The sequence below is a fragment of the Brachyistius frenatus genome, unplaced genomic scaffold (assembly GCF_029030835.1).
Source record: "Brachyistius frenatus isolate BFR_SWC_R1_liver_20210118 unplaced genomic scaffold, ASM2903083v1 Contig_397, whole genome shotgun sequence".
NCBI classification, from domain to species: Eukaryota; Metazoa; Chordata; class Actinopteri; family Embiotocidae; genus Brachyistius; species Brachyistius frenatus.
Window position 1 is genome coordinate 42,519 of NW_027210996.1, and position 15,308 is coordinate 57,826.

The window sequence follows — 15,308 nt, forward strand, 5'->3', positions numbered from 1 at the left end:
AAAGAAAAAAGGTGTGTGTGTATCTCCGTGTGTGTGTGTGTGTGTGTGTGTGTGTGTGTGTGTGTGTGTGTGTGTGTGTGTGTGTGTGTGTGTGTGTGTGTGTGTGTGTGTGTGTGTGTGTGTGTGTGTGTGTGTGTGGTGGGGTGATGAGGGCTTTTTCATTAATGGCCAGTCCTTTTTTTACAGAGGGGGTGGGGGGGAGGTGAAGGCAAAGAACCTGGTAGAACACGATGGGAAAAAAAAACCACATTCTCATCCATCTTCAACTCATTTACTGAAAGAGGTGATAATATTCAAAATGAAGTAATGAGACTGTAATGAGCAGGAGGGCAAGTATCCCTGGAAGCATGTTCCTGCAGTTGGATGAAATCTGCCACAAAAAAGAAAGAAAGAAGGAAAGACAGCTTTTCACTTATAAAGAAAATGATAATCCCCAACTGAGTTTTCGGTTTGCTTTACAAGCGTCACAGGTTGATGTCGATGGAGCATTAACGGACATTTTTAAACTAATAACATTAACATTAGCTCTGCTTTTTTCCTTGCTTTTCCTGCCATCACATGTTCGCTGTGGCATCTGCAATGAAAAAGCAGGAGGCTCTCTGCGGTAGTAGCCGTCTAAAAACTTATAAAAATGACATCGTCACATCTCTTGGTGATGCACATCGCTGCAAATGTCTTCGTGCTTTCCTGCCGGTTATTGTTAGGGTGGAAATGTAGGCTACTTGCTTTTTGATTTGCGTGTCATACTGAAGGATTCCTCTAGAGGGCACTCCAGAGACAGAAGGATTTAAATTGCGACATCCTCATGTTATTTTGTTTTAACTTGGTCTCAGTGGATTGTTAAACTTGTTCTGGGTGTGTTTTGGTTTCCTTATTTGAAAAGGCTTCCAGGTATTAGTATGCCGCGCCACTACGGGGTGCAACACGTTGGTGATGAGTCATGTCATGCAATCAAAGTGATAAATATACACGGGTGAAGCCTCATTGTGTTTGAGATGGGAAGTTGCAATGATCTGGCGCTCCATCTCAAAATCATTAATTGAGGTATTTGGCCTCAAAAAGCTGTACGTTTGGGCAGTAGTGTCTGTTTGATTGACAGGCCTGTGGTGCAGTCAGGTTTCTGCTGTTGGTGGGCGGGGCTTAGTTAAGAACAGGCCCTTTACCAGAGACAAGCTAAATGTTCCCCAGTAAGGGACCAGTCAGTCAAAACCACAAGATGTTAGTGAGTGACGATCGTATATATACAGGAAATATAATTATTAGAACATTTTAGCTAACTCTGCATCTCATTTTAAAAAAGGCAACAAGTTTGGTGTGTTTACTGGTGAGTATTCTTTTCAGCCTGAACACATTGAAAACTCAGTATTCAGATCGTCTCCATTTTTTGGTTTTGTAGTCTGCATAACTGTCCTCCCCTCTAGTGGCCACATTAAAAACTAGTTGATGACGAAATGAGCTGCGTGATGGCTGAAGTCCCGGTCTGACTTATGGCTTCAAGTCACCAGCAAGACATGACTGTGCAGGTTTACACTTGTCAGTGGCGTGAATCCAGATCAGTGCTTTAAGCTGCAGGCAAACAGGTAAAATGAACCGAACCCGCAGAGCTGGCGACTCCCTGGCGAGCGAGATGCCCCCCCCCCCCCCCGTCACACTTCCACAGAGGTGGAGCTGTAATTTTCCAGCTACCCACCCTTGCGCGCCGCCTGGCAGCCGCCAAGTTCTGGAGGTAGCGTGTGAAAGTCAGCGGAGACATTCCTTCACTGACGTCGGTTCCTGCTGCTTGTAGGAGTCACATTCAGCGACGGGACAAGAACGCTGTTGTCTAGCTGTGTGTGTGTGTGTGTGTGTGTGTGTGTGTGTGTGACTGTATAAGAGCGTAAACTCAGCAAATCTGTCCCGCCCTATTTCCTCAGCTTCTCTTTTCACCCTATAATAATCAATAGTGGGGGCCCGGGCTCGGTTGGCACGGCGACAATGGATAGATCAACATTACATTACAGCTGAGGCCTGTCGCCAGCCTGTGGGGACGGCCGAGTCCAACGCACTTCATCCTGCTCTCTGGTATTCTCCCGTCGTCCGTCTCCATCCGTGGCGTCCCGCCGCCATCCCAGAGTCACGTCGTTCGCACGCGACCCCCGAGCTGCGATACGTCTTGGCGAAGCGTACGTAAATACGGTCGAGCTCCGGCAAAGGCGGTCGCGTTTGTGTTGTGGAGCTGCCTTGATTCATTCCTGTTCATATTTCAGCTCCACAGTGGGCTGCACCTCCACACGCCTTGTGTAGATCAATTATGTAAGAGAAGCGAGCAGCCATTCCCACTTCATCTCAATCTCTCGGCGACTTCATCTGTTTGAGGTGTGTTTAAAGTGAAGGATGGTGTGTGTGTGTGTGTGTGTGTGTGTGTGTGTGTGTGTGTGTGTGTGTGTGTGCGCGCGCGTTCACCTCCCTGCTCACTGATCCTCACAAAGTGGAAGAAAACTCCTTTTCTCCTTGAAAACAACTTCAAGATTGATCGATTTTTGTTTTGTTTTGTTGCACAAACACGTGCACTCATGCGTGCCAGAATAACACCACAGGCCCACATGTCATCTACAAGCTTTTTATTTGACAGCACCAACAAAAATGAATTTCTTTATTATGCAAGTGAATCAGATTCTAACCTGAGACCCGGATACAGAAAATGGGATTAAACCAAGCTCACAACATACAGGGGCTATTCAGTCTAACACAGCGCAAACCTGAGGTAGAGCACGCTAGAATAAAATGCTAAATTTGGAGGTCATATAAAGAAAAACAAGGTATTAGTACATACATTCAAGATTTTTGGAGGTCATAATGCTTCAGATAAAACATCTGTTTTATATAGGACAAGAAGCTTCAGATTTGACATTCTGACGACAGCAGGCTTTAGTTTTTCCAGCTGAATTCCCCTTTCAGACTTCTATTAGCATCTCGGTGCTCAGCCTGTTACAAATGATCTAAAAGAGGTGGACTGCTGATCTCAGATTTCTCCGGCCCCTCCAGCTCTAATGAATGAGACGGTCAAGGGTAGCTGGCAAGGAAGGGTCCCGATCAGCACGGAGGAAATTAAAAACGGCAGCTCCGGGTATTATTATTATTATTATTATTATTATTATTATTATTATTACAGCGTCGTGGTCTCCTTAGTCTGCAAATACAAACCGATCCAAAATCATTCGGCTGCAGACGGACCTTCTCACGTCAACACTGCTCATTGTTGACTTTTCTTTCACATTATACAGTATCGGTCTGTAATGGTTCATTCCTTACATTTCTACACAAGTTCTCCATTATTGGACAGACTTTTTTTTTAGAGACTGATTCAGCACAAGCTTTATTTCTTTTTTTAAACTGAAATCTAACAAGGACCAGGATTGAAATGATGTTTCCATTTTGTTACCCCACCCTCCGCCCACCAGCCCCTCCCCCCAAAAATACATATTTATTTAGATATTTTCCCTTAAATTTGTAAAAAAAAAAAAAACAACTCTTGATTGTAGTGGAATATAAATATATCCACTTCATTTATATCAAATATATATTTTGATACATAGCTAAAATAAGTATTTATTGTGCGTTGTTAATAACTAGCAATCACAAAAATAAAAGACAGTCGTTATCATGTTATATGTAGTAGCAGTAGTAGCTAGCACTGCAGTAAGTTGATAAGTCCGGCTCATTAATCAACCCAGTATCACGGCAAGGTGTTAAATAGATACGGCGGTCCACCCCAACAAACGTGAAATAGCCACGCCTCGGCCTGTCTGGGCGTGACAGTTACACGTTTTGCCGTGATACCGGGTCGCATTAATGCACAGTGTACATCTCGCGCCTGCAGATTCAGAGGTGGTAGTTGTGCACGTTGCTCTCGCTAAAGGAAAATAAGACGTAAGGCTCGTATTGATGTCGCAAAAGTAAACCTGCAGGCTGTCGGCAACGACACATAAACCTTAAGGATGGATAATAATCTGAAGATGAGGTTAGTACCAACAGAAGAACGGCACGCTGCCCGGTGATCATAACTACTAACCATGTCACAATGATTATCTCCAGTGTCTTCAATTAGTAGCAGTAAAATAAAGTGACCGTAAAAATCTTCTGGTCTTATTTTCATGATAGAGTTTAGATGTACATGTTCAGACAGAAAGGGGAAAACCCCAACCGCCGCGCAGCGCTAACGTCCGGATAGAAATACTCACCGGCGGTTTGACAATAGCCACTGCTGTATTCCTATTACAACTATGGATCCGTGATACATGAGAGCATGGTCAGTTTAAATAACAATGGTGTAAAGTGATTTTTAATTTATTTTTTTTGTCATGATGGTAGCTCCAGCAGTGCTTGATTTAGATTTTTTTTTTAAGAAGACACAACATAAGTCAATATGTCATTCATAGATTTTAGAGAAGCTCATTAACTGTCATTAGGAATTTCTGCTTTTTCCACATCACCTTAAAGTTTCTCTCTATCATTGTCTTCTATTAAAAGTTTTAGACCATTGGATAACTAGCTGGTCGTGGCACTTTAAATTCAAAAATATATACTATGACCTGCCTTAAGTGCAGTTGGACTCAGGCTAACATTTCGTGGAGACCCAAACTATTCAACCTTTGTCGAATGCCGCTGACATTTTCAGGTATGCTAAGTGTCTCCAAGAAGAACAATACTCCATCACCACATTTTTTTATACTCTCTACCGTCAAACCCTCTCCTGTTGGACCACATTACCCATTAGCACGTACTAGTATACCCCCCCAACCTCAAGAACTCTCCATCTGCACAAAGCTGCAATTAACCCGACATTAATGATTTAAATGCGAAGCTGGGAATCTTTTTTTTTTTTTGTGCTAACCGATCGTAGATGAAGTTACTAGATCTTGGTGATGAGCTGGCTGATGAGCCTCTGGAGGTCCTGGGTCCGGCGCTCGGTGGTCTTCAGCACCTCTTTGTGGTTTGCTTTCTCGTTGCTGTCGTAGTCTGTCACAACCTTGTTGGTGATGAGGGACAGACCCAGGACGCGTAAGCCGCAGTGACGAGCCACCACCACCTCGGGCACTGTGCTCATCCCTAAACAGAGATGGACATTTGATTGCACAAATAAAAAAAACCTCCCTTTGAAATTCATGTTGGTATTGGACATTTGGAAAGGTTGGAAACTTGCAAGAGACGGATTCAAAACCAGAGATATCCTGGCTTTCAGCCTTTGAGGATTCAAACACACTGGATGCTACAGTTCCCATAATGCAACTCGACATAAACTTTTATTAGACCCTACCTGGACCATCAATAGGAGGAGGTCCAGATGAAAACATTTTGCATACAGCGTTTGCAGTGGGATGAGGTTCCCCCTTTTTGTGTGTGTCAGCACAGGGGGAGAACTTACAACCTTCTCAGTTTCTATAACTCAGTTCTGTGTTCCCTTTTTTTAGCCCCTCCCCCTGGGTAGGTACTTCTCTGAACTGCGGTGGCATAAATGTAAAGTCCGAAAACTTTTGAGATGTTCGGATCTTGTGTGCTGTCAGGTCGTGTCGAGTGCTGGGCTTTAATATGATTTGCATCATCTAATGAGCTTCTGTCTGCACAGTGAATCTGGTGATGACTTGTGACTGAGGCTGAATGTCTTATTCGAACTAATTTTGGCAAATTTGCATGATGGGAAATCAGTTGGCTAAATCTTATCCCTCCTTATCCAAATGATGGAGCCATATGTAGAAGTCAGCTACTCTCGTGCTGCTGCACTGTCGCTGGTGTTTCTTTAAATGAGGGAGCGGTACTAACCCACAGCGTCAGCCCCGAGCTTCTGCAGGACTCGGCACTCTGCAATGGTCTCGTATGTCGGCCCGGCCACCATGCAGTAAACGCCTTCCTGCAGGAAGCTGCCGCAGCCCTGCTCCTCCGCGGTTCGCCGGGCCAAGGCCCTCAGATCACGGTCGTACGCGTCCGACATGCAGAGGAAGCGCACTCCGAACCTGCGGCGACGACATTAAAATGCGTGAACGTGACACGGCGAACACGAGATTTCTCGTCCCCGCCCGAGCGTTCGTTCCCGTACCTTTCGTCGTTGTGGCCGCACAGAGGGTTCTGCCCCGCGAAGCCCGGCATGTTGATGTGATCCTTGATGAGCATGATGTCGCCCACGTTGTACGCGCCGTTGAGCCCCCCCGCGGCGTTTGTCACAATCAGAGTCTCCACGCCCAGCAGGAAGAAGACTCGCACCGGGTACGTCACCTGCAGAGACAAACGTGCTCTGCTTCAGAGACGGCGGTACTGTCGCTCTTCTGCCGTTTGGATGGTTGTCAGAATCTCACGAACGTTAAAACACGGAGGGAAACGCCAAATCAGAAGCCGATGTTTTAAACGCACTGGAGTCCTTAAACTGGAGGATTTTTCTTCCCTTTCAGTTCCTGCGTGTCTTTGAACTAGTCGTGGTTTTGTTCAAACCGTTAGAGAGCAGCTGATCGGCCCGTGAATGACTGTTACTGCTTTCCACTGCAGTCACGTTTAGAAAATGGCTTTTTCTATTTCACATTTCACAACACAATTGAATTGCCAATGAAAATGTTGTGTTAGTTAGCGGGGAAATGTTTTCAAGTTTCCCCGGTGTCTTGATAAGGTCAGCGCTGTCACTGTGGAACATTTGGCCTGTTTGATTTAAGTTTTGCATTTTTTAATGGTTGACCGTGTTGCAAGAAGGAAAATGTAAGCATGGGAAGCAGTGTCGGTAATAACAGGACTGTCAGTACTTAAACTGTAAGAGAAAGTTTTAATCGGGAGTTGAAAATGATTTGCCAAGAGGCGACAATCTATCACCTGTAAGAAGTTTTCATTCCTTTCATAATTTAACCCTTATTTCTCTCTCCCTATCAGGGGACAGGTTGAAAACACAAAAACGGGACTTTAAGACATGATGATGATGATGATGATGATGATGATGATGATGGTGGTTTGAACATGACTGGAATCAGAGCAAGCGAGAATCAACTGGATCTGATTAGGGAAACTAAGGACTCTAAGCCCCGCCCACCTATTTCAGTTGATTTCATGTAGATGATTCAACTCGAGATATTTAATATAGAGGTCGTCTAAAGTCCTAACAGGAGGGTTATAATGCATCTAGCATGCTGTTACTGTACTGGGTTTAATGATTCACTGGGGTTATCTTCATCATTTTATGTGGAGATGGCCCATCACAGCTAGTAATAAACCAGGGATACATCCTCTATCTTACTGTCATCGCGCTGATCCTTCAGTACACACAAGTCAATTGCTGGATACGATGATATTACAACATAACGATTGATCAAATCTTAAGTGCCTCGGAGAGCAGTTTTTATCTTTACAGGGATCAGAAGATAAGAAGGAAAATTTCAGTTTGAGCCCATAAATTAAAAGAGCAAGAACCAGTTTCATGTAAGTTAGAAAATACTTTACATGAATTTACCAGTCGAGCTAAATGTCTTGTTGGAACCCAAAGAGATCTGTCGCAAAATCAATCACGTGTCTCTTCCGACGTGACCAGAATACCAAAGTGAGCTTTTTTGGAGACGTCCGAGGGTTTTATGGATTAGGCCCAAACCTGCAGAGGCTGTGAATGTTTTTCCTCAAAGTGATTAACAAAGTCACAGTTTCAACTGCCAGCTGGAGTTCAGTTTTCATGTATAGTATATAATTTGCATCAGTAAGGTTTCGCAAGACACAAGAGAGTTGGCTTGTGGGAGAAGTTGCGACAGAAAGTTGCTCAGGAGGCAAATTTACAGCAGTTAGGAATGAATGCGCCTTCGTCTCTGCAGCATCCAGAGTTCACGTGGAGATCACCTCAATTTCATTTCATTTGATAGAACAGCAACAAGAAAAGTAGACAAATACTGTAATAGTCTCTAAGCATACGTCGTTAAAGGGCACAAGAATGACAAAGACAACTATCTGAAGGACGACGTGTGGAAGCAGCGAAGGCTGAACGACCAGGCTGGCGGGGGAGGCAGGAGTTCATGTTGTACCCTTTTGGGTGCAGTGGCGTCGGTGGTGAGCTGGCAGCAGTGTCACCCCAGTTCAAACACGAACCCGCTTTCTCTTCTTTAGTCGAGCGAGGAAGAGCAAGATAAGATCTTTATCACTATGTGAATGAATAGCTTATTGTGAAAGTATTCATCATTTTTCATCTCGTTTTTTTCCCCTTTCTGTAAAGGCCTTTTTCTCTTGTTTTTCTTTTAATATATTTTTTTGGTCAAAACCCAGTGAATTCATAAGATTATTTTTGATTTCACTTTTAGAAAACAACACCAGCCTGGCTATCAAAAAGCAGCCCCACGTGTTGTGAGCCGTACCGTGTGGATGTCGTAGCCCTCGTAGAAGTGGAAGCGCCCTTGCATGCAGACGCACTCGCGGCCCTGCAGCTTCCCGAACACCAGCCGGCCCACGTGGCCTTGCACTGCACAGCACAGAACACGGACAGTGTGAACAGCTGCTAGCCTACTTATGCAGTGTCCAAACAATTATAATGAGTTTTAAAAAAAATAGTAAATGAACAGAAAACAACTTGCCAGTGCTGATGGGGAAATGTGGAATATCCTCGTACGAGAACGCGTTCTTGTCGTCCAGCAGCTCGGCCAGACTGCCGAGGCCCGAGCCGCAGATGATGGCCACCTTGGGACGCTGCTCCGTGTTGGCCAGCAGCCAGTCCGCCGTCTGCTTGTACTCTTCATAACTGTATCTGGAAAAACAACAGAAATATCACTAAACCCAAAAGCCCTGATAAGAGATCAAATTTAAACAACATAAATGCTCATCGACGTCTGTCTCATGTTAAGATTTAAAAGTTTAAAACATCACCGCTAACGTAAAGGGATGTAAATCAGCAACTGCATCGATGTAAATATTCAACGTGTTGTATATTTAAATGGAGTGAACAGAATTCCTCTCTAACCCCCAAACCAATCTGTCCCGGTGTCCCTCAGGGTTGTGAGCTCGCCAGCACTTTTTATCCCAAGAAGGACCAACACCACAGCAGAAAGGCTCCAAAACATAATTAATATCCAAATACAGGTTTACTATTTACAAGGATTAAACCTAATGCAGTTGGTGGGCCGTAGCCTGTAGACTGTATATAAAAGTCCATGTAGCTTCTGGCTCTGTAAAATGAGGCCAAATGCAGAAGTACCGGTACACAGCGGTATGTTTGTGGGCATGTCTGGTGGCTGGTTTTTGTTGTATTGTTTGGTGTGAGGTCTTCCAAAGATGTAACGTAACCTGTCCTACTGGCACTTTCAACCGCACAAGTCACAGCGAGTTATTGTTCATTGTCACGACGGTATTATCCAATATTCTGTAACAACCAGGATAAAAAACAAGCTGCAGGCGGAAACCCGTCTGAAATGCAGGAGTATAAAAGCACGTGGAAGGCAACGCCATGTAAAAATACCTATTAATAATACATCGCTCATGGGTTTTTACGCCGCCGTTTTGAAGCATAGCAGCCACATTATTATTCGGGGGGATGTTGGTTTCATTGAGAAGGCCCGAAGGTGCTCCATTATATGAAGTCTGAAAGAGTCTGTAATTCTGCTCATGAATCTGCTTTTAAATGTGTAACCCTTGTTCACGTTCTCCTCCATGCCTCAAAGCTCTGTTATTAAAACAATGACACTCGAGCCGGATGACTTTGAGCCCTGGGTGTTTTTAATCTTTCCTCATGTTCCTCTTGTTTCCTTATTTGAATCTTAACTCTGGAAATATATTTTTTTAATACATTAAGGACCCCACAGACATTATTGTCGCTACCGGTCGGGTCGAGTGGTCACGGCAGTGTCACATTATCTCTGGGGTGACAGTTGTAACTTCCTGCTGGCCCCGGTCCAGTCAGGTGAATGAATGGCAGCAGCTGCAGACGTTTTATCTGGGTGTTGGTTTTAAATCAGTGAATCATAAACCTGAGAAACTCATCCGTCTGTACTTGTGCTGTCATATTTTATGAGGGCAATTTAATTGTTCCTATAAACACTGTAGATCCAACTGCTCTGAATGAACTTATAGCTATCAGCTAAAAAAAAGTTTTGAAACAAGGATTATTTTTCACACTGACTGAACCTGCAGTTTAATATTCAGCCACCTTTTAATAATGGACAAATGTATGACCGTTGAATCTACAAGCTTTCGGTCTACAATATCTTCTTGTTTTTACACTACCTCTGTGTTGTTGTACACTTTGTACCACAATTCTTAAATATATACTTTCCAAAGAACAAAATAAATAGAAATGTTGTATATTTAAAGTCCGAATGCACATTTACTGCACAATTACAGACTATATGGATCAAATATTGACGCTGTGTATTTATTTTTATGTCAATTAAAGCTCAAATACTTTTTAACTAACTTAGTTTTCTTCCCAGGTTTATTATAATTTTAAGGATTATTTATGCCATTCAAAAACATTTAATTGAGTGGATTGAACATGAGTAAAACTTCACCTGACTTTGAATCCTTACAAATCAGATTCATTAAAAGGTCCTAAAGCTGTCCAGTACGAAAAACTGTTTTATAGTTATTTTAAGAATATAAAACTGTAATATTTCAAAAGACAACTTTGCATTTATGCTTTTTGTTGAATAGGATATTATTTAAAAGGTGAGAAATTTAACGTTTTTTTTGCAGTTTTATTATATTTATTTATATTTTTACTTAAAAAAAATTCTGAATTTGTAATTCAATTTTTGTTACTCTAAAATACATATGAACCCTGCATCAAATGAGGTCTTCTTATTATTTGGGTTACAAGTGCCAATGACAACACGTGTTGTTATGCAACAGCTTAACAGGAAGTGAGCTCGTGCGGGCTCCCCTCGCCCCCCTCCTGCTCAAGCGGGGCTGCGCGAGGAGCTGTCCGTGGTGCTGCGGGGATTTTGTATTCCGGGCTGCGGACGAGGGAGCGGAGCAGGACGTGCCCGCGGGCCTCCAGGCTGCCACATAGGGGTTGTTTTTTTTTGGCAGACGCAACACAAGAAGTTCCGAAAACACTAAGCGGAGCTCCGAGGCACTCACAAACGATACCGGCCTGCTAAGTGAGCAGACACGAAGCCATGTGGAAGGAATCGGACTCGTTTTATAACAGGAAAAACTGGGATTTAATATTGACTGTCTGTGAAAGCACCTGACGGACAGGAGAAGATGACGTCAGAGGTGGAGGAAAGCACCCATAGGCTGCTGTAATCCTCAAAATAAAGCGTCACGTCACCGCTGTGGCTTCTCTGAACGCTTCTCAATATTGCAAAAGGTGCCAACTCGTACGATCATTCCTCAATTCCTTCCCTTCGATGTGGCCTTAATTGACCGCGTTGTTCGAAGCTACCGCGTTGGTAGCCTTGACAACCATTTCCTCCCGCTGCGCCGACATGATCAGTCCTACCTGCAATGACTCGGGGAGGAGGACGCCGCTTCCATGTCTGATGAGGAGTGGTGGGGCAAACCTGCTGACAGCCCGCTGCTCGTGTCGGCTCTGACAGGCGCTACCTTCCTTCTTTCCTTCCTTCCTTCCTTCCTCGCCGTGCGGAGTTCACGCAGTAGTTATGAAGGCTGATGGAGAGCCTGCTGCAGGTCGTGCTGCGCGCTGACGTCAATGGGCGGGGCCTGCCTGGACTTGCCGAGCCCCTTTTGAAGAATACTAAATCCAATTTTCTACCAGGCTGGGCAACTCAGTGATCCGTTCACTGAGAGACAGGGCTGGGAACAGAGGGAGGAACAATGAGAGGGCAGCAGGGGGGAAAGGAAACAGAAAGATCAGCGATGTAAAAAAATACATTAGGACATTAATGAGCTATTTAAAGGTTGACCCTAATAATTCTAGTTGTTTATTATTTATTTAAAGAAATAAATGACACTTTAAATCCAGGTGGGACTGTGCAGGATATGTGCCTGAAACCTGCTGTACAAATAGCTTCACTGCCTCTTTCACAGGCTGCAACAATCCAAAGTGCTGACTCACGCGTTGAAGAGAATAAAAGTGATCGCGAGAGAAAGCAAACGAAAACAAAAGCTGCACCTCTAGTACATAAGACAGGAAGAAAACAAAACCAGTGATTTAATGAGAGAAGATTCAGTGAACATTGTATTATGTAGGCCCCAATAACCAGAGCTATAAGTGTTCAAAACTATATTTTCACTTTATTTAAGTAGTGGAATTCACCTGTTCAAAGCTGGAGGAGGTCATGGCTTTAATATTTCCCCTTTAGTTAACGGAAGTTAACATAGTGACACTTTTAAATGTTGGTATCAGTATTGTGATTAATATTCAAATTATATGACTTTTATGTCAACAAAAAGTTGATTTAAGATCATGAAGTAGACTTTAATGTTCACATTAAAGCATTTTAGCATCTGAGAAAAATATTTATCAGCGGGGATCGAGGTCAGCGTGTTTCCACTTGAGGGGGATGATAAAGATTAGGAGCATCTGTTCCACATCAGGTCAAATATGCACGTCATGAATACTCAGTGGAGGGGTGGAGGTGTATCGGGAGGGGGGCTGTGTGTGTGTGTGGGGGGGGGGTGTGGGGGGGGTGGGTGGTGGGTTTAAATTAAATTTGAAAATTTCCGCCTTGTCGCCATGCTCATGGGGCTTTCAAATCCCTTTTGTTGTCACACTTGCCCTCTTGAACACACGCACCCACGGTGCTCGGTGGGTGTTGGTTTAGTGTGTGTGTGTGTGTGTGTGTGTGTGTGTGTGTGTGTGTGTGTGTGTGTGTGTGTGTGTGTGTGTGTGTGTGTGTGTGTGTGTGTGTGTGTGTGTGTGTGTGTGTGTGTGTGTGTGTGTGTGTGTGTGTGTGTGTGTGTGTGCGTGCGTGCGTGACTGCATACGTGTTGGAGATCATGCAATGATGTGCATTCTATACATGAAGTTGAGCTTGTGATCTTTTTCTTTTTTTTATTGTGATTAGAGACACATACTGAAAGTCAAACTCAGCGTCTGATTAAATTGAGTCGTAAAACCATTCAATTGTAAAATCCCTCATAAAGGGTTAAATCTGGAAAGTACATTTACTCGTGTGTGTCATCTTGTGAGGTGCTTTTACTCACCGTGAGTTTTTTGTTTGTTTGTTTGGTGCTTTTAATTCTAAAAGCAGGCTAATCTAACTTCTCTCAACCTCGACCTGAGGCAACATTAAAATAATAACAATCAAATATAACCACATAAGACACTGAAATGGATCGCTGCATGCAATGCATTATATAATAGTTCTATCATGGCAGATGTTTGACATTCTACATTTGTGACTAAAACATTTGCCACAGAGAATTAATCCATTTATAATGAACTCAAAATGATGATTTTCACGTTCAAAATATGTGATCTGTGTTTTATTACGAGACGATGACAGACTATAGTATGACGATGACGTCACCACGGGGACCGTTAACGCTGCTACAGCCGCGAGCCAATCAGAGAGCAGTTTACTGGGGCGCTCGTTGCCACGGCAACAAACCACAACGAAGTGAACCCGAGCGCTCGTGAATGACTTTCGGGAGAGCTTTATGTGAAATAAAAAGTTAACTTTCACCGCGGTAAGTGCTTTTTTTTTTTTTTTTTAAGCCCTTTTTTTTTTTGTAGGTCTCAACAGGTTTATTCGTAAAGTTTTCTCCAGTTTTAACGTCACAAGTTTAACGTTCACGGGGTCGGCAGGATGGCTGTAAACCTCGGTGGTGCTTCATGTTTTCTAAAGAAAGCTAAACATGAACACCACTAACACCAACGTATTCTTCTATTTATCAACAGTTACAAGTAAGTTAACCAGTTTAAAGTCAGTCGTGATTTACTGAAGAAGCTTCGGAGGACGTGTTTCATACGTTAAGAGCTAACGACAATCTATATTAGCAAAACCAACGTCTCCGGTGGGAATTTGTGTTATTATGATTGATGGACACCATGAAACAAAAGCAGACCAGATGCTGCCTTTACAACACCAAACAACACCACGAAACAGCAACGCCATCATTTCTCCATCACAACTCAACCAAATATTAGTACAGTATATAAAAAATAGTATGTAAAAAAAAAAAAAAAAAAGAGGATTTCTGTGTGCCATAATTCAGTAAAGTGTATGTTGAGTGACCAAGATCTTTGCATAGTATTAATTAGTTTACTACAGATTCTTATTGCATATTTTATGGGCACTTAATGTATTTTATCTTTGGTTGTTACTTCATAACTTCTCTTTTTTTTTTTTTTGTGCGTGATTTTTTTTGGCTACGAAACCTCAGTTCAAGATGAAAGCCATTCAGACCCAGAACAGAGTGTCCCTGCCGTGCAACAACAAACTTGTGGCGAAAGAGGACACGAGTCGGAGAAAGGTGAGAGTTTCATGTTGTTTCTGCCCTGTTTTTTTTTTTTCTCTCGCCGAGCTAACTTTGTGCATTTTGATTTTTTTATCATGAAACATTCTGTAAAGTCCCACCGGATTAGAATAACCAGCCGAGATGGAGCCGGGTTTGTTTTTTTCTCATGAACCAACAGAGGCCTGATTTCCTGGTTTTAGACATTGTCACGCTCTTTTTTGAAGATCCTGTTTCAAATCCTTTAAAGATCCTGCTTCAAATCCTTTAAAGATCCTGCTTCAAATCCTTTAAAGATCCTGCTTCAAATGACAGATCGTCCTAATAATTATATTGGCTTCTTACAGGGAACAAAAATCAATACCTGACTCCAGTGTTTTGTTGCAGTGACCTCAGCTCAGCAATTTTCAGGCTTTCTGCTCTCTCCTGCTTCACTTAGAGTTTTCTCTGGTCGGAACGAGATCCACACAACAAAACGGATTATTATCTGTCTTTTATAGTTCATCATATAGATTTCAACCTTTTTGTTCGGTGCTCAAACTGGAGTGGAAAAGCATCATGTAATTCTTAAAAAATAGAATGTATTCATATCTAAAGATGATCTGATCCGTGTAGAAAATAATGCAGATATGTTATAATACCAATATCTAAACTAACATTTATAATTTATAGAATATCCCACGGTGTGATGTTGTGACCATCTTAAGACAATCAACATCACTTCACAGCTTCTTAAACAATAGTGTGTACTCAAGCAACTTTGTTGTTTCTGAATAATACATCAGAGTGTATTATGAGTACACACCTAACTGGCAGCTATTAAATATTGCATATACAACGCTACATGATTAATTTAGGCTTAAAGCTGAAATCCTTTTCTGACACAACCTTGAAATAGGCTAAGTGCAGTTGGATGTTCCTCTGCTTCTGGTGCACTGAAAAGGAAAAAAAAAAAAAAGTGCCAG

The 15,308-nt window shown here is 42.8% G+C and overlaps 3 protein-coding genes across 3 annotated transcripts in view; 1 reads left to right on the forward strand and 2 right to left on the reverse strand.

Annotated features, from left to right (window-relative positions):
- syt19 (synaptotagmin XIX) overlaps positions 1–15,308 on the reverse strand; it is a 74,561-nt gene that overhangs the window by 39,998 nt on the left and 19,255 nt on the right. The gene's annotated exons all lie outside the window — the stretch shown is intronic.
- Positions 4,362–11,676, reverse strand: pnp6 (purine nucleoside phosphorylase 6). Its single transcript, XM_069724820.1, has 6 exons — positions 11,423–11,676; positions 8,562–8,731; positions 8,346–8,449; positions 6,074–6,249; positions 5,800–5,990; positions 4,362–5,088 (listed from the first exon to the last, which is right to left on the reverse strand). The coding sequence occupies exons 1-6, from the start codon at positions 11,455–11,457 to the stop codon at positions 4,892–4,894; spliced, it is 873 nt and encodes a 290-aa protein (XP_069580921.1). The 5' UTR covers positions 11,458–11,676; the 3' UTR covers positions 4,362–4,891.
- The window catches only part of hydin (HYDIN axonemal central pair apparatus protein), a 64,501-nt gene continuing 61,859 nt past the window's right edge, over positions 12,667–15,308 (forward strand). The window contains exons 1-2 of the mRNA XM_069724824.1: positions 12,667–13,792; positions 14,272–14,361. Coding sequence (XP_069580925.1) covers positions 14,278–14,361 — 84 coding nt within the window. The 5' untranslated portion in view covers positions 12,667–13,792; positions 14,272–14,277. The remainder of the gene's footprint in view (positions 13,793–14,271; positions 14,362–15,308) is intronic.

Excerpts from the sequence above, each read along its gene's own strand:
- pnp6 (XM_069724820.1), bottom strand. The coding sequence starts at position 11,457 with ATGGAAGCGGCGTCCTCCTCCCCGAGTCATTGCAG. Across the intron at positions 8,732-11,422 it reads TCCTCCCCGAGTCATTGCAG|ATACAGTTATGAAGAGTACA; the intron begins GTAGGACTGATC and ends TTGTTTTTCCAG. Across the intron at positions 5,991-6,073 it reads TGCGGCCACAACGACGAAAG|GTTCGGAGTGCGCTTCCTCT; the intron begins GTACGGGAACGA and ends TCGTCGCCGCAG.